The sequence below is a fragment of the Phocoena phocoena genome, chromosome 8, assembly GCF_963924675.1.
Source record: "Phocoena phocoena chromosome 8, mPhoPho1.1, whole genome shotgun sequence".
Classification (NCBI taxonomy): Eukaryota; Metazoa; Chordata; class Mammalia; order Artiodactyla; family Phocoenidae; genus Phocoena; species Phocoena phocoena.
Genome location: NC_089226.1, coordinates 60070683 through 60095105, shown reverse-complemented (window position 1 = coordinate 60095105; position 24423 = coordinate 60070683). Strand labels below are relative to the sequence as shown.

The 24423-nt window shown below is 45.3% G+C and overlaps 1 protein-coding gene across 2 annotated transcripts in view; it reads right to left on the bottom strand.

Annotated features, from left to right (window-relative positions):
* Positions 1-24423, bottom strand: part of CLPB (ClpB family mitochondrial disaggregase) — a 146202-nt gene that overhangs the window by 55411 nt on the left and 66368 nt on the right. For both annotated transcript variants that reach the window (XM_065881658.1, XM_065881659.1), the window contains one exon: positions 14252-14380. In XM_065881658.1, coding sequence (XP_065737730.1) covers positions 14252-14380 — 129 coding nt within the window. The remainder of the gene's footprint in view (positions 1-14251; positions 14381-24423) is intronic.

Genomic DNA, 24423 nt, shown 5'->3' with positions numbered 1-24423 from the left:
CTAAAGATTGTTTTAGATGTATTATAGGATTAAGCGAATGAGTACATGTATCAGTGCTGTTTGGAGCCAGAATTCTCACTACAGAAGAAGGGGCATAGAAATATGAAATGTGTGAAGACAAGGAAGAATGCTGTAACAATGGACTGGAATGGGAGGTACCAGTGTTCTCAGGACCTCTAAAACAGGTATGTGCATATGCATATATGTGTGTATATGTATATGCATGTGTGTAATAAGCACACCTATTACTCATGTTTCAGTCTCTAATACAAGTGCCCACTATAAAGTTGTAGGGCTTTCAGAGAAATGGCTGATTCCAGGGCAATGGCAAGGTGGATCCAAGGTAAGACTGAAACATCTTGCTATGCCAGAAAATATGGAAATTAAAAAAAAAAAAGATGGGGGTATGGCACCCTGGCCAAATCTGAGACAATTTTAGCACCAACATAACAACTAAGGTCAGTAATTAATTCTAGAACATTAAAGCAAGAGTATCCACAAGCACATTTTAACAATAAAGAGATAAATGGGAGAAAAGGGGTTCTTGTTGACCATAGAATGCCAGGTGCTGACTAGTCAACTGTGGAGTGAGCACTGGAGTTGGGAAAGATGTAAAATATTCATTTTGCAACCATCATATAAAGATTTATTCAGGAAAGAACCATCAGTGGATGCTAAGTCTAGGGGGGAAATTTTGATGAAAAGGATAGTTGCATGGCCTTCAAAATGTCTCCCCATAGACTTTATTAATTTCAAGGGAAAAACTAATAATGATACAATGGAGAAACTGGACAATACTTGGGTTAGAGATGGGGTGGGAGTAAGACTTCACTGAAAACCCTTCTGAATTTTGTACTGTGTACAAGTTAACTATTCAAAACTATTAACTATTCAAAAACAGGAAGAAAAATAAAACATTTATAAAATATCTCTGATAGTGTGGTAGGTAAAATAATGGCCCCCAATGATGTCCACGTTCTAATCCCTGGAACCTGTGAATATATAAAGTTAACTTGGCAACGGGGAATTAAGGTTTCTTATCAGTGACTTTGAGATGGAAAGAGTACCCTGGATTATCCAGGTGGGCCCAATGTAATCACAAGGGTCCTTTACAAGTAAAAGAGGGAGGCAGAAGAGTCACTGTCAGCATGATGAAATGTGAGAAAGACTTGAGGGACTGTTGCTGGCTTGAGGATGGAAGGGGACTGAGACAAGGAATGTGGGCTGCCTCAAGAAGCTGGAAAAGGCAAGAAAACAGATTCTGAGTCTCCAAAAAGGAACGCAACTCTGCTGACACCTTGATTTTCGTCCAGTGAGATTCATTTCAGACTTATCTCCAGAACTATAAGATAATAAATTTGGTTTGTTTTAAGCTGCTAAATTTGTGATAATCTGTTTACAGCAGCATTAAGGAGGATACATAGGAAAAGCTACAGTGGTTGCCTCTGAGGAGGAAGACCAGGCATGTGGAAGGCAGACTTCCTTCTCACTATACATCCTCTGGTACTTCTTGAAATTTTTATTTTCTACCTTTTTTTGAAGTAAAAATCACTACAGTTGCTAAACAAGCCAACAATAGACAATCACTTCAGGGGCTATCTACTGACTTCAAAGTTGAGTACAAGTCCTTTGGCTCACCCCCAAGGCCCTCCACACTCAGGCCTCCCTACCCACCATCCGATAGGTGGCCAGTTTCTTCCAGGTCTTGAACATGCAAGGCTCATCTCTGCACCTCCCACACCTGACAAGCTTCCCTCCTCCCCCCGCTGGTTTAAATTCTGCCTGTCCTTCAGGATCTGCCTCCAGGCGCCCTCCTCCATGAAGCTTTCTACAATGCCAACACTCATCATTCCCCTCCTCACCTCATTCATTATACTGTTTTTTCTGACCTTTGCTTACATTTAATTTAGTCCTGTTACCTACTGTCATAGTGTTTTCAGTGTGCTTTGTGTCTGGGTCTTTTCACCAAACCAGCACTCTACAGTGTAGTCTGAAGGAAGGGCCTGTATCTTTTCTTTCTATTCCTGTAATGCCTAGTATCCATTTATAAATGAACTTAGCAAACATTCAGTGAGCATCTATATGTGCTAAGGATAGTGCGAGGTGCTGGGGATGTAAGCCCTGCAGATCCAGACCCTACTTTGTGTAATGAAGGTGAGATCTATTAATTAGATAACTGAGTAGCTACATGCTGTGTTAAGTGAGATAAAGAAATTATACAGGCTGCTTTAAGAGCAGAGGAACCTAGAAGAGGGATGCCAGTGGTCAGCTGCAGGAAAATAATTAATAGTTGCTGAATAAATATGAATACTTAGATTTGCAGTTAGATAAATCAAAGAGCAATTATTCATCAGAATCACAAAATTTGAAAACGGAAGGGAGCTTTGAGATCTCCAACTAATAATCACCAACGTAGACCAACTAATTTTATAGATGGGGATAATGAGGCCCAGTGAGGGGAAAGGGACTTATTCAAGGGCCCACCACAAGGTCAAGTTAGTGCAGGTCACCGGACGCCCAGTCAGCACTTCCCACTGCACAGGGTTCATTACTTCAAAGGGAGTTTCTGAAGGATTCCTGAAGTGGCAGCCTCCTTTCTTCTGCTACACTTAAAAGAATTCATTTCCAAAATGATGTTCAGGAAGGAGTCTGTAGGATCAACCTACAGAGAGCACCTCTGCTGTGTTCTCCCTGGGACACTTCTAGGCCTCTGTGTAGAGGAAGAGAGCACGTGAATACTAGAAGCAAACTCTTTTTGGGAAGGGGACCTCAGTTCTGACCCATCTGACCCTGGGATGGGCCTCTGTTGCTATTTTGCAGGCTCTGACCTTCAGACTGATGTTCCCCTTCTTAAAACACAGTGTTGCCCTTTCTCTGTGCATTCTGCCCAAGAGCACATTCACTGGAGGGGCACGAGTGCACTGGCAAAGGGCAGTTGGCCCTGCCTTGGGAAATCGGAATCCTACTCAGATGTTTCCAGGCCCAGTGCAGGTGGAGGAAAGCACAGAATGCAGAACAGACCTGGCCCAACTGACGCTGACCTCTCCCTCACCCAAGGGAGTCTTGGCCTCCAGCTGCCACTGTTGGCGGTGATGAGCTCATGCCGGATACCAGCCAGGCTCATCTGAGGACTGCTTGGAGCCGATTAAAGCCTTGATGAAATGCGGGTGCCTGGATGGCAGGTGGCTCTGGAGAGCTTGGGGCTCTGGTGCCCAGGCGCTCTCATCTCTAACTCAACTATGCAGTGACTCCTCTATGTCCATAGGATCTGGGATACAGAAACACCTTTCCCTGGGGACAGCAAGGACAGTTCATCATTCTGCACTGACTAGGCCAAGGGCAGAGGACAGGACTCAGGGTCACTGAGGGCCCCTTTTAGCCCTGACCTACCATATGAACTGCAGTAATACCACAGAATTCCTCCATTCCCCAAAATGCTCCTGACTGGACTGCTGGGTCCTTCTGGATGACTAATGGCCATCACTCTCCACAGGCTTTTCTCAAGTCAAGTGACAGGCTAACATCTACACTTCAGGTCTCCATGTGTATGCTATTTGCTCAGGGAAGACCTCCCTCACCTTCTTCAGACTAGATTAGGTCTCCATTACACTCTCCTAGTACCCTTTACTTTTCATTAATACTACTTCTCTCCGTGGTAATTACCTAATAATTTTGTGATTATTTGCCTAATGTCTATACTCTGCCAGACTTAAAGCTTCATAAGAATGGGGAGTGCAGGAATTCCCTGGCAGTCCAGTGGTTAGGATTCCACACTTCCACTGCCAAGGGCGCAGGTTCGATCCCTGGTCAGGGAACTAAGATCTCACAAGCTGCGTGAAGCGGCCAAAAAAAAAGAAAAAAAAAAAAGGGGAGTGCTATACTTGTTAAGGTAATAACTGGAAATCAATAAAAAAGACCAGTATGGGCAAGAGAAAGTTTTACAGGTAAGTTTTTTTTTTTTGTATTTATTATTTATTTTTTTTTGCGGTACACGGGCCTCTCACTGTTGTGGCCTCTCCCGTTGCGGAGCACAGGCTCCGGACGCGCAGGCTCAGCGGCCATGGCTCACGGGCCTAGCCGCTCCGTGGCGTGTGGGATCTTCCCGGACCGGGGCACGAACCCGTGTCCCCTGCATCAGCAGGCGGACTCTCAACAACTGCGCCACCAGGGAAGCCCTACAGGTAAGTTTTTAATAGTATTCTTTAAAAAGAAACTTTTATATACAACAGAGGGGCCCCTCCTATACACCACATTAGCTATGGGACCAACTGGCTTTACAGCCTGCAACCAGTTACCCATCCAAGCCAATCTTTTCTGGTTTTGAGTGGCATGGAGGATTTTCTTTCTTTTTGTTTAAAATAGTGTTATATACTATAAAGCTCACCTCTTTAAAGTATACAATTTAATTGTTTTTAAAGTATATTTACAGAGTTGTGCGACCATCACCATAATCTGATTTTAGAATACCTTCATCATCCCCAAAAGAAACCCTGCACCCATTAGAAGTCACTCCCCAACGCTCCCACAGAAAACTGCTGGCATGGACGGTTTTTAGCTCTGTGTCCAAACAACCAGAAGAAAACTTATCATCCAATCATCTGACATGATTTCTTCACCATACAGATGAAAAAAGTGATGCCACAGAGGAGCTGTGATCTGCCAGAGGCCCTACAAGGGTGAGATGGTGGCAGAGCTGGGGCAGATCATGGTCCCCGGTGCCTGCATCCTAATGGCATTGCTTTGATATCTCTGCCATGCAGTGTGTCTGTCTATCCCAAACTGTTTACCCCACTGGACTTTAAGCTACTTGAGGGCAGAGGCTATGTTCTGCTCATTTGTCTTCCCCTCTTGCCCAGGAGTAGCATTAGAGCAATGATGTTTGAAGTGTAGTCCACACACTTGTGCTGGTCTGTGAACTTTGTTACTAGTCATCGGTGAGACAAGCACAGTAAGTGAGAGTATGTGTCTGGAAACCTTTATAGCAACTTAAGAGTAATTTTGTCTGTTGAACCTAATGACAAATTTGGGCCTGTATTTTATATGCCCTTTCAAAATATATTTTTTCTAATAATTTGTTTTAATCATATTTTACAAAAAAGAAAACCTGCAGAAGACAGGTTTTTAAGATAGTTTGAGAAGCACTGCCTTAAAGCAACCCCTTCCCCACTCTCTACTGCTTCTCCTTTTCCCTGTTTCCTTGAATCTCTTGCACTGGCTCCTCTTCTCATGCTCACATCTGAAATGTAGGTTCTCTCAGTTGTGTCCTTGGGCCTCTTTAGCTCTACAGCTTTCCATGGACAACTCAGACTAAGCTAGCTTCTACCACCCCCAAGAGACTGACAACTCTCGAATCTTCACGCCCAACTTACAGTCCTTTCTCTCCTGAGCTTCAGACTCATTGTCCAACTGCCTGCCTCACATCTCTACAAGAGTGTCCCACAGGTTCCCCGGCTGGTCAACAGCTATTTATTAGTCACCTACTATATGCCAGCTGTGAGGTTTTCTCCTAGGAGCCGTGAATATGGCAGTGAAATAAAGAGACAAGGTCTTTGTGATTACAAGGCTTACATCCTAGTGGTGGGGAGAGACAGATGATAAACATGCAAACAAACATGATCATTTTAGGGACTGATAAGTACCATGAAGAAGATAAAATAAGGTAATATGACAGAAAGTGACTGGGGGGCTTCCCTGGTGGTGCAGTGGTTAAGAATCCTCCTGCCAATGCAGGGGACACGGGTTCGAGCCCTGGTCCGGGAAGATCCCACATGCTGCGGAGCAACTAAGCCCGTGCGCCACAACTACTGAGCCTACGTGTCACAACAACTGAAGCCCGGGCGCCTAGAGCCCGTGCTCTGCAACAAGAGAAGCCACTGCAATGAAAAGCCTGCACACCACAACGAAGAGGAGCCCCCGCTTGCTGCAACTAGAGAAAGCTCGCGCACAGCAACAAAGACCCAACGCAGCCAAAAATAAAATTAATTAATTAAAAAAAAAAGTGACCGGGGGAGCTATTTTACTAGGGTGGTCAGGAAGGCCTCTCTGAGGAAGGGGCATTTGAGTTGAGACCTGAATTCCCAAGGGGCAGAGTGTTCCCATCACTGGGAGAGGTTGGTACAGAGGCCCCGAGATGGAAAGGAGCTCAGTGTGCCTGAGGGGCGAAAGAAGGTCAGTGTCACTGGAGAACAGTCAACAAGCGGGGTGAGGGAGTGGCTAGAGATGAGGCCACAGAGACAGGAAGGGTCTAGATAACATAGAGCCTTGTAGGCTCTGGTAAAGGATTTGGATTTCATTTTGGTTTCACTGGCATGCCAACAGAAGATTTTAAATAGCAGAAAGACAGGGTTTATATTTTAAAAAGATCCTCCTGGCAGTTTTGTGGAGGATGGATTCATGGAGACACGTGGAAATGGTGAGACTAGCCAGGAAGCTGTGGTGATCATCCAGGAGAACTGCATCGTGGTCCTGAACTGGGACTAGAGTTTGACTAGAGGCAAAAAAGGGATGGTTCAAGATGTACTTTAGAGGTACAGCTGACAGGACTTACTGAAGGACTTGACAAGCAGTGTAAGGGAGAAAGAGAATTCAAGGATAACTCTAAGATTTGTGGCCTGAAAACTAGGTAAATGACAGTTATCATTTACTGGGATGGAGAAGACTTGGGGGATACCAATTTTGGGAGAAAAATAGAAGTATATTTTGGCCATGATGGCACTGAGACTGAGGAAACAACTGGAGCCGGGGAAGTGAATTAAGTGGTTAGCTATCATTTCTTTTTGAGGACTTTTAACCATGAAGGGATGCAGAGAAATGAGGTGGCAGCTAGAGGTAGATATGGGGGTCAAGGGAAGTTTTTAGTTTGCTTTGCTGTTTAAGATGGGTGATATTAAGGCATATCTTTATGCCGAGGGGAATGAGCCAGCAGAAAGGAGAAAAAGGATAATGTAGGAAAGACGGGATCACCGGAGGAGCAAAGTAATTGAGAAAGAGAGAGGAAATAGGAGTCTGAGACCAAAAGCAGAGGTGATCTTAGGAACTTCTTCCATTGCAGAGAAGGAAGGCAGCATACAGGAGTATAGGTGCAGGTAGGCTGGTGGAAGTGGTTGTGGGAAGATAAGGTAGTTTCCTTATGACTGCAATTTATTTTCTCTATGAAGTGTGAAGTGAGATCATTAGTTTGGGAGTTGGGGAAGGCGAGTGCTGGAGGTTTGAGGAGAAAGAAGGTATATAAAGGTGTTCGTGATCCAGAACAAGACTGTGATTTTACTCAAGAAGTGTAGCGGGGTGGCTGGCAGTATTGAGTCTGAAATTCACGGATATAAATGTAAAGTGAGTCAAGTTAGCATGGTTGTGTGATATTTTTTCCTCCAGCAATATTCAGCTCTTCAGATACAGACATGAAGTAAAAAGAGATTGGGTTTAACTAGGGCTAGTGTTTCATCAGGTGATTACAAAGAAGCGAGAGAGAAGCAAGGGAATAGTTAGAACACTGGACCATGGAATCTAAAAGTGGGAAGGAGGGAGGAAGAAAATGTTCAAAACCAAACTGGTCATTCCTCTGCACATCCAATCCACCCATACCTCCTTCCAGTATTCCTTACCTCAGTACAAGCACATACCATCTACTCGGCCATCCAGTCCAGAATCTGGACCTGATCTTGACTACTCCTTCTCTCTCACCATCTGATCCTAATGATTCTACTCCTAAATCTTTCTGGGATCAATCTTTCTCTCCTTTCCCACTGCAACTGCCTTGCTGTAGGTCTCACCTAGACAATTAAAATAGCTTTCAAATGAAATATTTTCCCTTTCTCCAATCATGCCCCTCCTAATATATTTTTCCCCTATTTTCTCTGATCTTTCTTTCAAGTATAACATATATACAGAAAAGTACAAAGAAGGCATAAGGATACAGCTCAAAGAATTTTCACAAGGTGGATGCATAACTAGCACCTAGATAAAGAAGCAGAACATTATGCACCTCTGAAGCCCTCACGTGCCCTTCCCCAGTCACTACCTACCCTCTTGAGGGTAACCACCATCCTGACTTCTTACACATTGGGTGATTTGTCTATTTTGAACTTTATATATCAGTCCAGTCATATAGTTAGTACTCTTCCATGTCTGGCTTGTGTCCAGAAATGCTAGGTTGTTGAGATTCATCCAACTCTTGTATACAGCAAGAGTTCATTCGTTCGTTTGTTCATTCATTCATTCTATTATTCCATTGTGTGTCCATAATTTATTTATCCATTCAACTACTGATAGACATTTTTGAAACTTCTAAACCATCTTTCACATTAAACATAAATCTGATCCTTCCCTACCCTTAATCTTAATGGTTTCCCACTGGCGAATAAAGTTCTATGTCCTTAGCAGATCTTATGTTACAGGCCTTCATTATTGGTTCCTGCTTTCCATCCTTCAATTCATACCCCATAAATTCAGCTCTTCTGAACTACCTGCCGTGTACTGAATAAAGTATGCTGCTTTCTACTCCATACCTCTGAACATGCTGTTTCCTCTGCCTTTCTTCCTCATCCACCCAGTAAACTCACATGCATCCTTTAAGACTTAGTGTAAACACCATCTCCTATACCATGCTTTCCCTGCTCTCCCCAGAGATTTAAAAGGTCTTTTCTTTGTGATCCATCAGCACCTTCTATACATCTCCATTAATACATCAGATAGCAATTTTTTGCTAAAATGTCTGATTTCCTCACTGACCTATGAGTTCCTTAAGGGTAAAGACCATGTCTGGATCATCTTTTATTACCCAGGTGCCTAGGGTGAAGCCTATGACAGGAGAGATGCTCAATAAGTGCTTGAAAAATAAGTGAGAAGACTCCCCCAGGGGTTACATAGTACCGTATGCGGGAGCTGGAAGGGGTCCTTGGAATCAGCCACACTAATTTCTCCATTTTACTATGGAGGAGAAAGGTTTTGCCTAAAGCAGATAGGGTTTGTTGGTGGCAGAGCCAGAAGGTCTGATCTTCAGCCCAGTGCTCATCCTCCTTCCCTGCACTGCTGGCAAGAATCAGAGGGTGACATTTCCATAGAGGACAGCCTGAGGCAAAACCGATCCCCTCAACATCTGGCAGTGCAGCCAGATGGGCAGACAGTGAAGTGGAACAAGGAATGGAGCTCTAAGTTTCTAGCCCCGACAACAAAATAACAGGCTGTTAAAGGGAAGATATCAGCACTGGAAAGGTTCCTTGCCTCAGGCGGCAATGGTTGGGAATTTAAGGACAGCTGGTTAACACTGACAACTGAGCCCTGTACTTGGGCAGAGGGACATGGAAGGGCAAGAAAGTAGGTAGGAAAGAGGCTAAGGGAAGCCCTGGGGAAGATGCTATTAGGTTTCATAAAGCCCAGTGTTTCTGAGGTGATGAGCACTGGTGGCTGAAAAGGCAGGGGCACTGTGACTAAAAGAAGGAAGATAGCTTCATACATGAAGCTCTAAAAAGCCAGATATATTATGACACTCAGAGCAAGTGGGCCAGGAAGCAAAGACACCACATCTCCAGTGGCATACAAATCTACAGTGGCTCTGGAGATTCCGGCACATCCAAATATGTACTAAACTATGTGCAGGGCATTGTGGCAAAGGAGGCAGGGAAAGTAAGACATAACCCTCGCCCTCAAATGACCTCAGTCTAGCAGCGGGGACTGGACCCAAATCACAGGGAACAGGGAAGACTTTAGAAGGGAGGTGGCATGAGAGCTGCGGACTGGCTGGTAGAAAGCATTCCACTAGGCTGAGAAACAAAGTCTTGAAGGGAAATGAGAGGCAGAAAGACCTGCATGAGTAAAGGCACTGAGGTAGGAACACAGAAGCGACGTTACGCTGTAGCTGGAGTATTAGGGCAGCAGTGGGAAAAAAAAGCTAAGTGAGGGTCAGACTAGAACAACTCTAAAACCAGGTTAACAAATTAGGATGGGTAGGATTCCTTTTTTTTAAAAAAATACATGAGCACTGGTGCTTTTCAAGTTAATAACAGATATTATATGTAGAGTGCTTACTCTGTAGAACCTACACATGCCCAATCCTACAAAACCTTAGATGGTAGGTGGCATGCTCCCATTTCCATATGAGGAAAGAGAACTGCAGAGCGGTCACAGCTTAGCCAGGACACACAGCTATTAAGGGCAGGGTTGGATTCAGATCCTGACTCCACAGTTTATGCTCCCTCCTTGTGATCTTTCTCACCTGGGGTTTCTCCTTTGAACCACAACTGGGAAATTATTTGAGTAATGATTTTCTCAATTCTCTCAAGAATGGTACATAACTCGTACCACTTTAGATGCCTGGGAGAGAAATTAATTCCTTTTGTGCAACAGATGCCTTAAAACATTAGAGCTTAATTTTCCAGAGGAACCCTGGTTGAGAAAGGCTTCATGACAAGAGATATGTTTTAGGAAAATCAATCTGGCAGTGGGATCACATCCCTGGGAGGAAAAAGCTGCAAAAGCACCTAAAGAGCCTCGGAACTACTGGGATGAGTCAGCTCCAGGGGCTTGAGGAAGGAGGCCCCCATCTTCTCTAATTACTTGTCTTCTCAGTTGTCCTGCCCTTCCTTCATTCCTCCAACCTTTTCTTGTACTTGGCAGTCAAGTACTGAAGCAGAGCCTTCCTGCTCATAAGTCAGCAACCCAGGCAGAAGCAGCATCTTCAGAGATGAAAACCACAGAAGCCAGTGCACCCACTTTTCTGTGGAGGCTGGGGGTAGAAAACTGGCACTACTGAACTCAGAACTCTTCCACAGAAATCCATCTGGCAAACTCCTATTACTCTCCCCGATAAGGCTGAAGCACGCCATCCTCTGGGAAGCTTTCTGTAACTGATTCCACCTCCCTGCTCACCAGGCAGAAGCAGGTATTTCCTCCTCGGTATCCCCACAGCCCCTTGTCCAGGACCCTGCTCAAGCATCTGCCTGCTGTCACTGCCTGTTTCCATGTCTGTCTCCTCTACCAGTCTGAGCCTCTCTCAGGGTCAGGGACAGTTTGCCAGATCCATCTTAGGATGCCCTGAGGTCCATGGTCTCAAAGATGGCAACTGGCTTACCCAGAGTCACACTACAGAGCTGAGATCAGACACACTACAGGTCTGTCTGATCCCCAAGACTGTGTTCTTTTCACTATGTTTCAGGGTCTCCCGAAGATGAAGAAGGGCCTTTCTGTGCTAAGCACCCAGCCCAACACTGAAGAGTTCAGAGGCGGTGCTATCAGAGTAGACCAGACCACCTGGAGAGGCTTCCTTAGAGGTAGATCCTTGAAGAGTCTGAGGATCTAGATGAGAAGAGAGGGAACACGATGGTGTTTTAGGCAAGGTGGGGAAGTTGAGGGGCAGAAACAGAATTAAGAAGCCATTAGGTAGGAGTACAGGTTTCATGGGGGAGGAATGGGATTACAGCTGCCAGGTGAGAGTTTGATTTCTTTATACAATCGTGGAGCACCTAGGAGCGTTTATAGATGTCATCACTAATCCTTATGCCCACTAATCACTGTGATATTTCCCAGGTGTTACTTTACAGACAAGAAAACTGAGGCTTAGAGAGTTAAAGTAACATGTCCAAGCCAACAGAGCTAGTAGCTGGGGAAGCTGGGATTCAAACCCAGGTTGGTCTGACTCTGAAGCCTAAAGTCCTTTTTATTACTCCATGCTGCCTCTTAAGAGGTCAGAGAACTTCCCACATTACCAGACTGATGCTGCTGCCTGGACCACCCCCCACCCCCAGCTCTCACGTGGGGACTGCTGATCAGAGGGCAAGCGCGGTTGCCCCCTCTAGCTCTAACCCTCTAAGATCTGGGGGCCCTAAATCCCTGTGGACTAAGCAATTTCAAGAACAAGGGTTCGGTGTTGACCTCGTGAGCACAGGCTGGCCCTGTGTCTAAACGTGCCTTGGATCTCACAGAGAAAGCCTCTAAGGTGCTGTAGCAAAGCCGGTGGCAAATATAGGCTAAAAAAGCTGGATGGTCAGGAAGGCAGGGGCCGTCTTCCCTGAAACCTTCTGGAGGAGGTCAGCTGAGGTCAGAAAATTTCGGAAATGTCACTGACAAGAGCCCCTAGGACAAGGGAGCAGGATCCTGCCTCTCGGTTGGCTGGTCACACACACAGGCAGACCAAGAGAGGTCAAGGGGGGAGGGAGGTCAGAAGTTGGCAAGCCTGCAGGCCCTGAGTGATGGCCACTTGTTCAGGTCAGGAAGGGAGAAATAAGTGAGTTAATGGTTTTGGCCCTTGAGGCTGGGAGGCTAGGGCAGGGGGTGTAAATGGATTCTGGGTAAAAAGGCAGGTGGGTGAACTGTAAAGGTGGGGGCTAAGGGCATCTGTTCCAAGTCAACAAGCAAGAACCATGCCCCTGGAATGGCTCAAAGGGCCAGCCTTGGCCTGGGGGGTGAGTGTGGAGGGGTGCTTCATAAAAGGCCTGTGTTTCTTCATTTCAAAGGTGTTCGATCTGGAAGGCTGGGGAGAAGGACTCTTTTTAGAGTGAATTCCCTGTCTGCTTAGGGGCTGAGGGGAAGCAGGGAATGTAAACCACTGGACAATAGCTGGGGGTATTGATTGATTTTAAGGCATGGCAGAGAGAAGCTCCATGGTGAACACTGCAATTCCTAGCTACAGATGTCTCGTCAGAGAGCTTTCCAAAGGACAAAGTGAGTAGCATCTTGCTTGGGGACATTTTCTAAGTCTCTGCTTCTGAGAGCAATGAGTTCTTGCTCCAAAAGCATCAGTCATCCCAGGCGCCGTCACCACATCTGTGAGCAGTGCTGTGCCTCACAATGTACATGCCCCAGATCAAGGCACACTCTGGCTGCTCTGGGGCAGGTAGGTCCCTTGTAGGCTGGGGATATGGGCCAGGCCTGAGTCTTAAGTGAGTGTGGCTAGGGCTGATGGAAGGTGGCAGGATTTGAGGGTTACTGAGAAATCCTTCCAGTCCAATCACATGACAAGGACTAGAAAATGATCTGGGGAGGTTGGGCCAGGGAGGCAAAGGCTCTGGGACTTAAAGAACTTTCGTTGAAGACTGGGTTTTGAAAAAGTGATTGGCTGCAAAGGACAGGTTGGCAGAAGATACAGAGAAGAAAATCACACCTCATTTAAAAGAATCTATTTCAACCAGTCAGAGAAGAACTAAAATGGAATGGACTCCTAGGGAAGAAGTAGGATTCCCTGAGTCCCTGAGAGAATCCAAGGAAATGCCAGTCAGCCAGCTGTTGGAGAGGTTTCTGCCAGGAGAAGAGAAGTCAGGCAATCAGGGTAACCCAGAGGACTTCTGAGGATCCTTCTAGCTCCCAGGTTCTATGAAGAATGACCACTGACAAGGAATACCCTGGCATCCAGGCCCAAGAGAGGGTCCCTAAACCTTTAAGAAGTGTAAATGAGGGCATAAACAGGCAGTCAATGCCTTACTCACTCTGGGGCCTGGGCACCACACATCCTGGCAAGATGCTTCCCTCCCTATTCCAAGGAGAGGCTGGAGTGGGATAAGGGAAAGTGACTGCGTGGGAGGCATCTGACAGGGTGGCAGGTAACTCTGTAGCGGGCCTGGATAGGACCAGACTAGCCTGAGTCTGAGGATGGTATGTATTATCCCTCCAATTAAAACAATGCTCTCTAAAGGAAGGGTATTCAATCATTCAACAAAGAGTTACTGAGTGCCAGGTACTTTACCAGGTGCTGGGAATGAATCAGCCATGGTTCTTGCCTTTGTTTTCAGGGAGCTCAGAGTCAGGTTAGAGAAAAAGCTACTGAACACACAAAAACAATTCCAGATTGCAACAAGTGCGATGACAGAAAAGAGTAGGGTACCATGACCCAGAGTAACGGAAGGAGCCTAATTTAGACTAGGGTGGAGGTGGGATCAAGGAAGATGTCTTTGAGACTGGGGTTAGTAGAGATTTGAAGGGTCTCCCCCTTGGTCCACCAGCCCTGCTCTGGAGGTCACAGGGAAGAAGACAGGACACTTTGGGGGAGAGCAACCATCAAGAAAACTCTCAGAGCATGTGCAGACAGGCAGGATGGCATGGTACCTCACACAATCACAGGCAAAGAACGCACTCCAGCCACATGAGGGCAAATCACACATGCACACGGCCACTCTCATGAAGTGCAGGCACCCTCGAGGCATTTCCAGCTCTAAGAGGGTAACAAGGCTCTGGGGAAGCATGGCATTTCCAGGGTAGAGAGGTTGCTAAGTCCTTACCCTCTTTCCCTGCCCCCCCACCCCGCCCCATTCACCCATAACCTCACCTCCACCAAGCAGCTCCCTGACGGTGCGGTAGTCGTCGGCAAGGACAGCATAGTGCAGGGCTGTGCAGCCCTTGAAGCTGGCACGGTTGTTCAGCCGGTTGTTGAAGTCATCCTCGCGGGTGACCAGGACTAGAGGGACAGCAACACAAATCCTTCCATTAGCAACAAATGCCATGAGCTGCCAACCTCGTCTTCTTTCTCTTGGCATTTTAATTCCCTCATTCACTCATCTACCTACTTACTAAACATATAATGGCACCTACTATGTGCCTGGCCATCTGTGCTGGGAAAGAGGAGGTAAAACAGAGCCCATCCACAAATGTTTACTGACATCCATTATGTTGATAGGATTCACTTGGGGACATGGAAATGAATCAGACATGGTCCCTGACCTAATCTGACAAAGGAGGCAGACAGTAGACAGATGTTTACAGTATTGAGATAAATGCCATTATAGGTATAACGGGATGATATAGAAAGCCAGAAGGGAGCTTAGCTCAATTTGGGCATGGAGAGGATCTCAAAAGATGACAGTCTTGAAGGGTGAAGAGAAGTTATCCAGGTGAAGAAAAGAAGGCTAGGGTAAGACTCGGGACAAGGGACTTCCCTGGTGGCACAGTGGTTAAGAATCCACCTACCAATGCAGGGGACACGGGTTCGAGCCCTGGTCCGGGAAGATCACACATGCCGCAGAGCAGCTGGGCCCGTGCACTGCAACTACTGAGCCCATGGCTCTGGAGCCCACGAGCCACAAGTACTGAGTCTGCATGCTGCAACTACTGAAGCCTGTGCGCCTAGAGCCTGTGCTCTGCAACGGGAGAAGCCACTGCAATGAGAAGCCCATGCACCACAACGAAGAGTAGCCCCCGCTCACTGCAACTAGAGAAAGCTCACACATGGCAGCAAAGACCAAACGCAGCCAAAAATAAATTAAAAAAAAAAAAAAGAAAGAAAAAAGACATGGGACAAGTCAGGAAAGAGACAGAGGTTGTTCTTAGCAGAACAGTAACATACCTCCTCTGTGCTCTGAAGACGTCTACAATCTAGTGAGTATTTAATATTTCGTAAAGAACTTTTAAAATTTATAAAAGCCATTAAAATTTGAAAGTACAAAGAAGAAAAAGCATCATTATCTCTGCAACTTGAGAAACTGCATTTAGTATTTTGGTACATGTCCTCTGATATCTATATCTATATCTACATCTGTATCTATAGGTATAGCTATACCTGCATATATATCCTACAAAACTGGAATTTACTACATTGCAATTTTGTAATCTGCTTTTTTCCCTTAATAAATGTACTGTGAACATTGGTTTTGAAGGTAGGAAGAATAAGCACTTCATGTGTCAAAGAACCAAAAACCCCCAGGCTCACTCTAGTGCTCACATTAGTGACTCTCTCCAAATTGATACAAAAGAACCTAAAACCAGTTGCATCACTCTAGGTTGGGTGACCACACATGTCCTTGTTCACCTGGGACAGTCATGACTTATGCTTTTTGTCCTGAATGGTCCCACTCTGGACAATATTTGGAAGGCTACCCAACCTCTGGGCCCTCCCTTGGGAACCGAGCCCCCGTGGAATGATACCTATGCTGCTTAGGTGATGGGGTTTCTTTCTGCCTCATGCAGAAATTATTGGAGTTCTTGTCTTATGTTCCCTCCTGAGCTTAGTTCATTGGAGGAGGAATTTGGGTCCTACCTACCTGTACCCACTCCTCCCCGAGTCCAGGGCATAGGGCCTGCAGAGGGCAGGCTCCTCCTACCTCCCATTGGATAAAGGTGTGTAATTCATAACCTTGCCTATGTAGTCAAAAGCACCAGACAATTCTGAAACCATTCTTTTCCAAGCTGTCTTGGAATGGAATCTATGCATTTTCCCCTCCAACCAAAACCCGAGTAGGCAACTATTAATCATCAGAAACCTTATATGCACATCTAATGGGATTTGCAGATGGAGTCTTTTAAAGAACATTGTCTGTATTTTTTTTTTTTTTTAAGGAAAGAGAGCAGCACACACACCCTAACTACCTTATATAGTAGGTATTATAATTCCCATTTTATAGATGAAAGCTAAAGCACAGAGATCATAGAGCTAATAAGTGGTTAAGTGAGGATTAGAACCCAGGTCTAATCTGAGTCCTCACCCTTATTTCCCCATCACAGCATGCTGTCACTCTCATTTTGCAAATGAGGGAATCAGAGCCCAGAGCCCAGATGTTCTGGTCCCAGCCTTGGCTCCTACTCCCTTTTCTTTCCCTGCTCAAGTGAAGGTGCCAGCACACTCTCTGTGGAACTTGCCCTAACAGAGATCAGCCTGAGGTTTGTAGCTAATACCGGATAAGCTTACTTAGGTGGAAGCGTTTCAAATGTTTGGTCAAAATGAAGTTGTTGGAGTGTGTAACTGGGGAACAGACCACATTTTCTTGTGGTCTGGTGAATCAATGGTCCATCAGCTCTTCTGTAGCAGTCAGAGGCTCTCCTGACTGATGACCCCCACCCCTGGAGTGTTATCTGACCTTTCCTGGAGCAGGGAAAACAGGAAGAAGGCCTCTGATGAGCTAACGTGTAAGTCCGTTGTGCAATGGCATCTGCATTTTTCTCATAAGAGCCCTTTAGGATCTAACTCAGAGATTAACTCTTGGTCATGAACAGTCTCATCAAATCATGGTAAGGGATCTTGTTTCCAGCCCACTGCAGATTAGAAGAAGCAAACTAGAAGGCTAGGGAGAAGTCTTCAGAATCAAGTACGCTGATTACAATCAAGTGCTGACCTGGCAGGGAGGGAAAAGAACAGCACAATATAAAGCTGAAAGAGGAAGCCACAGAATACAGTGCCTCAAGAGCCCCTAGGGCACCACTGAATTGCCACATAGGACATTAACTGCTAGATATAATGATGAACCTGACGAAAAGTGATAGCTGGTTCAAGAAAGCAGGAAGGGTATAATCCATTTTACAAAGAAAATATATCATTCATTCAAAATATATCATTAATGAACACCAATGCATGGTGGTAGCTTCTGGAGATATACTAATAAGACACACTTCTTGACTCTAAGAAGTTAACAGTCTAATGCAAGAATCAGACCACTGAATGGACAAATTATAACACTGTTTCACGAGTGCAAGACAGAGCTATACACAGGGTGCCTACCATAAAAAAGTAGATGAACTCAAGGGACACAGCTGGTCTATTTGGTACAGGGACAAACATCAGCAGAGTGGCAGTGTCACAGCCCAGCTAATAAGGAATGTCCATGAAGAGGGCCCCTGCTCCCCTCTGAGGTCTCATCACTTACCATCCCCTTCCTAATGCTCTTTCTTGCCTCTTGGATTTTGCAAATACTATTCCACACCCTGGAACATTTCCCCCTCTCCCATGCCTTCAACTGACTAACTCCAATTCATTTTTAGGCCTCTGATTAAAAGTTATTTCCTCTAGTGATTCTTGCTGAGTTTGAGGTAGTTACTCCTCCCAAGAGCTTCCCTAACACTTTAGGCATCTCCCAATTATGGTATTTATTACCCACTCCATTGCAATCATCTGTTTACTTGACTACGTTCCCCACCAAAAGCGCAATAAGGACAGGAAGTGTGACTGTCTTCCCCACAGTTGTATCCCAGTGCCCAGTACGGTGTCTGACCATAAATATGTGCTTAACAAATACTTGTTGAATCAGCAAATGCATACCTAATACATAAATAAGGCCCTAATATTACCTTGTTTTTGGAATAATAATAATAATGCCAGCCAGCAGTACTTAGTAGAGGAAGTAGAGTGCAGCTGTTAAAAAAGTGAGCTCTGGAGCCAGACCACTTGTGTTTGGGTCCCAGTTCTGAATTTACTGACTGTGTAATCTTGGGTAACTCACCTAACCTCTCCATGCCAAGTTTCTTTACCTGTACGCAGAGATGATAACAGTGCCCTCTCATGGGATATTGTAAGGACTGAATGAGACACTGTGATTAAAGGGGCTTGGAACAGGGCCTAACAGTACCTCTTAGTCAATGTCGGCTATTATCCTTACTGTCTAGTCTTGTGCTTCCAAAAGTGTATTCTCTCTGTGAAAAGAGGTTTGGGGAACGCTGCATGCACTTTTCCCCTCCAAAAGGCACAGTTGTGAGTAAGAACCATCTGTTTAATTTGGCATTACTCAGCAGTTTTATGTCTGACAGCCTCTTTCCACCCAACCCTTGTTAAAATATTGCAGTACTGGTGTTCCATGGAACACTCTTTGGAACTGGGTTGTGCATAACAATCTGTAAAGCACTTCATTTACTTATTTATTTCAGAACAACCCTGTGAGGTAGAAGTTCACTCTCCCCATTTTATAGATGGGGAAGCTGAAGTTCAGCAGGGTGCCACAGTCAGTCAGCGGTGGAGCTAGGACCCAGTCCAGGTCAGCTAGGCCCATTTCATGCTCTTAACAGTAAGCTCTTTTCCCCTCATCGCCCAGATTTAGAAGCCCTGACCCAGGATATCTTGCTGAAACCCCCAGATCATTAGATCTCATACTCTTCTCCATCAAAAAAAAAAAAAAGACTAAAGGTGGGAAGGAGGTGTGTGCAGCATGCACCCTCATGTTCTCACTTGCTCTCACAGAGAAAGCAGAAGCAAACCCACAGAAGCTAAAGTGACTCCTCCAAGGCTGGCTCACCAGCTGGCCACCACCGTGGTCTTTTGAGGCCTGGCGTTTACAGCTGGTCCTCAGCTAGTGAACCATCCCCTCCCCAAAGACATCTACCAGCCTGTCTCCAGCACAGGGGGAGATGGGCTCAGGCTCCTGCTTCCCCTCCAGGCCAGCCATTCCTGTCCCTTCACCCTTGTGGCCACAGGAAGAATGACAAAGCATTACTTTGTTATCCTTCTGCTCCCACCTCTGCCTTTTGATGTTGCAAAGTCCATGGCACGGTGCCGTGGCCAGGGTGAGTCTGAGTGCCGAGGCAGGTGTGCACCTGACGTACACTCTGCAGGATTCCCTGCACTTAGCAGTGCCAAGGAGTTAGCAGAGGTGAAAGTTGTCCCCAAAGCCCTTCCTATAGCTTGGCCACTACTCAGCACTGCTGAAACTGCAGAACAAAACTAAACTAAACAAAACAAACCACTGCCCCCCACAATAAGAAACAGTAATTTAAGGTAAAGGAGTCACACAGTCCTGAATCTTAGCTCTGCCACTTACTAAGTTCTTCTATCTGTAAAATGGGCACGACAAGCAGTAATTTAAGGAATACTAAATATTTAAGTATTATGAGAATAAAATCTGATAACAGATTCTTAAAAACATTACCACAAACATTTAGTAATGCTGTTTTCTCCCCTGGGGTAGGCACTGGGGATGCAGAAGTGAATCAGACATGGCTTCTGTCCTCATATTGCTAAGACTATTGGAGGAGACTGAAAAAAGGCATGTGGGGCAAAATGGGTGGTCTCCAGATAACAAAAGCTTTATTATCATTGCCTTCTGTGGAGGAAAGGTAACCCTAGCTAAAAGTCTCTCCCTCAGGCTCAGCCTCTACCCGCCACGCCCAGGAACTTATGCCATCTAATGTCATGGAGTGTGTAGCAGTGCCTTTAAAAACATGAGCATGTCTCCATGAGAGGGAACCTTTAGGACTAACCTGACAAACACAAGGATAACCTCTTACATTTGTGCAGCACTTTACGGTTTAGAGAGCGCTTCAATGCAATTGTTTCCTCACCCCAGGTCAACCTAGGACAGATAGGTCAAATATTATTCTATTGAACAGAGGAGACAGAGGTAAAGAGGTTGGATGGCCTGCCCAACTTGGATTGCTAATTGGTGGTGGACCAGGACTAGGTCCTGAGCCCATTTGGCTCCATCGTCCATATTGCACAGCTTCGCCAGTGCCCACAGGCTCAAGCCTCACATACCCCAGCATCAGTGGACCTGGCTTGAATCTCAGGGACTAAGCTAAATTCTTACCAAGAGTCTCCAGGAAGAAGCCTCTGGGCTCACAGCTCCCTCCCCACAAGGTGTTGTGTATCTACCACCTCGTTAAATCCTTACTCCTACTGCCAGCATCGGCAAGCTGCCTCAACTTCTGTGGGCACTGCTGGCTCTGCCTCTTGTGTTTATCTTCAGCCAAGGGATGGGGCAAGAGGGAGACTCTCTGTGCTGGGTCACCAAGAGACCATCTCTGGGGAGGGCAAGGCTCTTTATTTCCTTCCACAGCCTGGATGATCCTCCTTCCTCTCCAAATCCTAACTGTTCTTTAAAGCCCAATTCAAGGCCTCCTCTTCTAGGAAGTCCTTTCCTCCCTGCTCTGCCCTGGATGCCTATCATGTTGATTGTGTGTATCCATTTACCACTTACTTATTGATCGTCTTATAACAGCTCTTGTAATACTTTGTGTTAAAATTTCCCTTCTGACTCCCTAATTTCCTCACGGATGACAGAAACTAGTTCATAACATTTTCTGTATGTATCTCACCCAGCATCACTTCAGTATTTCACGTATCTTCAGCAATGAGCACACAGGAGCCTTCATTCACCCCCTGCCCTGGAGCACACCACTACTGAGCACCTCAGCACAGTGAGTGCTATGAAAGGCATGTGCGCAAACTGTCTGATGGCAGCAAAGACAGGGCACATGTCATGTGGCTTGGGGAGGAATCTCCCAGAAAAACTATCTGGAAGATGAGGCAGAGAAGAGTGTTCCAGGAAAGGAAGTGGTGCTTGCAAAGGACAGAGGGTGAAGGCTGCATTACCTGCCCATACAAGAAACTGGGAGTCCTTCTGTAAACTTGGAATGCTGAGTGAAGGCAGGTGGAGCAGTGGGCACAGATGAGGTTGCCCAGGCAGGCAGAGGCCTGATCCTGAGAGGGGTTTGGACTGTATCCTGAAAGCTATGTGCAGGCAGTGGTTTTTGTTGATGAATTAAGCAGCATGGGGAACAGCAAAAACAACAGACCAAGAGAAAAGTGAACTGGATTCAAAAATGGCTTTCACTAAACTTGATATGTATCTCAATCCCTCCATGTCCCAGATCCCCTATTTTTTTTTTTTTTTTTTTTTGCGGTACACGGGCCTCTCACTGTTGTGGCCTCTCCCGTTGTGGAGCACAGGCTCCGGACGCGCAGGCCCAGCGGCCATGGCTCATGGGCCCAGCCTCTCCGCAGCATGTGGGATCTTCCCGGACCGGTGCACGAACCTGTGTCACCTGCATTGGCAGGCGGACTCTCAACCACTGCGCCACCAGGGAAGCCCCTCAGATCCCTTATTTTTAAAGTAGAGGAGTTTTTTCACATCAGTGGCTCTTAAACTTTAGTGGCAACAGAATCACATGGGTAACTTGTAAGAAAAAAAAACCAAAACAGTTGATTCTTGGGCCCTCGCTTCAGCAATTTAGATTCAATAGGCAGGGCCTGGAAATGCAGAGCTGAAAAAGCCCTTTGTGTTGCTCCGCACAGAAAACTGAGCAGCACTGGACTAGTCTCTGAGGGTCTGGTCTCTGAGGGTCCTTCCCGTTCTAATCTTGTCATGAACACAAGAAAGATGCAAGGCTGGCCAAACCCATCCCACTTCCAAATGCCTGATCTGCTCTAGGGAAGCCAAGGATGTCTAGGTACCAGAATGTTCTTCCCAAGGCCCATGTTTAGAAAGTTAGAGCAAAGCCCCCACGACACCAAGTCTTGGGATACTGGAGACATCCACTATCTCACTCAAACCTCCTCTCCCTGCCAAAATCCAACTGGAATTAGGTCTTTCTATAGCATATACTCTAGTCTTTTTCCTTGTTTATCCAGCAAAGTGTTACGTACTTTCCACGGGCTGGGCCATGGCAATATGAACAGGCTCTGCCCTCAAAATCTTATAAATGCTGCAAATAACATCAAAAGAATCTATCTTTTACCAAGTATCTCTGAAAGGAAAGAGTTCAGAATATTGAGCTGGAAAGACCTGGATTCTAATCCTGGTGACTCTAGAAAATTATTTCATCCCTCTGAGCTTCAAATTGCTCACTGGTAAAATGGAAGCATTAATATCTTTGAATCGGGTTGTTGTGAAAATTGAAATGATGTGATATAGTGAAGGGCACAGGAAATGGCTGCATCTAGGAAATGGTGATTTTTAAATTAACATGTCCTCTGCTGTCCTGGAACTTGTAATATATCCATATTTCCTCTGTTTCACTTTCAGAGGCTCTCCTACCTGGTCCTAATGTCTCCAAATAGACTTCCAACTCCTCCCTTCCTGCTGGAGAGACCCCCCTCCATGAGATGACCCTGGTGATCCTACCATGAATTCTCAGTAGGCAGCGCTGTGTATTAGGAAGAGCATAAAGGTCAGAGCCAGTCAGACTGGTAAGCAAAACTCACTGTATGACTTTGATCAAATTAACATCTCTTGGGCTTCCCTGGTGGCGCAGTGGTTGGGAGTCCGCCTGCCTATGCAGGGGACGCGGGTTCGTGCCCCGGTCCGGGAGGATCCCACATGCCGCGGAGCGGCTGGGCCCACGAGCCATGGCCACTGAGCCTGTGCGTCCGGAGCCTGTGCTCCGCAACGAGAGAGGCCACAACAGTGAGAGGCCCGTGTACCGCAAAAAAAAAAAAAAAATTAACATCTCTGAGAATGTTTTCTCATCTGCAAGATAGATATCATCACCTATCTCACAAGATTCAATGGCAAATCCAATTAAAAAATGGACAAAGAATCTGAGTAGATATTTCTCCAAAGAAGACACACAATGGCCTAAAAGCACATGAAAAGATGCTCAACATCATTAGCCATCAAATGCAAATCAAAACCACAATGAGATACCACTTCATATCCATTAGGATGGCTAAAGTGAAAAAGACAGGCAATAATAAGTGTTGGTGAGGATGAAGAGAACCTGGAACCCTCATACATGGCTGGTGGGAATGTAAAATGATGCAGCCTCTTTGGAAAAGCCTGATAGTTCCTCAAAAGGTTAAACATAGAGTTACTATATGACCCAGGAATTCTATTCCTAGATATAAACCCAAGAAAACTGAAAACATTATGTTCACACAAAAACTTGTACACAAACATTCACAGCAGCATTATTCATGATAGCAAAAGTCGAAACAACTGAAATGACTCTCAATTGATGAACGGATAAACTAAATGTAGTATAGCCATCAATGGAATATTATTCAGCTAAGAAAAAGGAATGAAGTATTGATACATGCTACAACTTGAATGAACCCTGAAAACATGCTAAGTCAAAAAGAATTCAGCCACAAAAGATCACATATTGTATGATTCCATTTATATGAAGTGTTCAGAATGGGCAAACCTATGGAAACAGAAAGTAGGTTAGTGGTTGTCTAGAGCTAGGGAGAGTTGAGAGATGTGGAGAATGATTGATAATGGGTATGGGGTTTCTTTACAGGGTGATGAAAATGTTCTAAAATTGATTGTGGTGATGGTGGCACAAATCTTGTGAATATACTATAAACCACTGAATTATGCACTTTAAATGAGTAAACTGTATAGTATGTAAATTAAATCTCAATAAAACTGTTACATTAAAAAATGTAAAGAACTGAGCACATTGCCTGATGTAGTAAGGATGCAATAAATGGTAATAAATTTATTATTGTGCCCTTTCCTCTTCTTGATGCCACTCTAACCATGGCCAGAATCACCTCTTACACTAATACTGAAGAATATGTCTAGCTCACTGAAAGGAGCCCATTTCATACTCAGTGAAGGGTCACAGGTGAGTTCTGAAGGCTAATATCCCAGGACTAAGAGTCTTACATAAATATATAACTCTTGGGGGACTTCCCAAGAGTGAAGTTCTTTAGTGAATGGATGTTACGCTTGTCTCTCCAAGCAGAAACCACTGGGGGTACAGTGGTTAAGACTCTGTGCTTCCACTGCAGGGGGCATGGGTTCGATCCCTTGTTCAGGAACTATGATCTCACGTGCCATGCAATGCAGCAAAAAATTAAAAAATATATTTAAAAATATATTTACATACATATTAATATAATACATATATATATAAAACTCTTGAAGTAATAAGGAAATAATGGCTTCCATTTACTGAGCACTTACTATGTGCCAGGCACTGTGCAAGGAACTTTACAATTATTTTCCTTGAAAGAATCATACAGGGCTGTTATTATTATTATTCTTATTTACTAAATGAAGCAGCTGGCACTTAGAGAGGTTA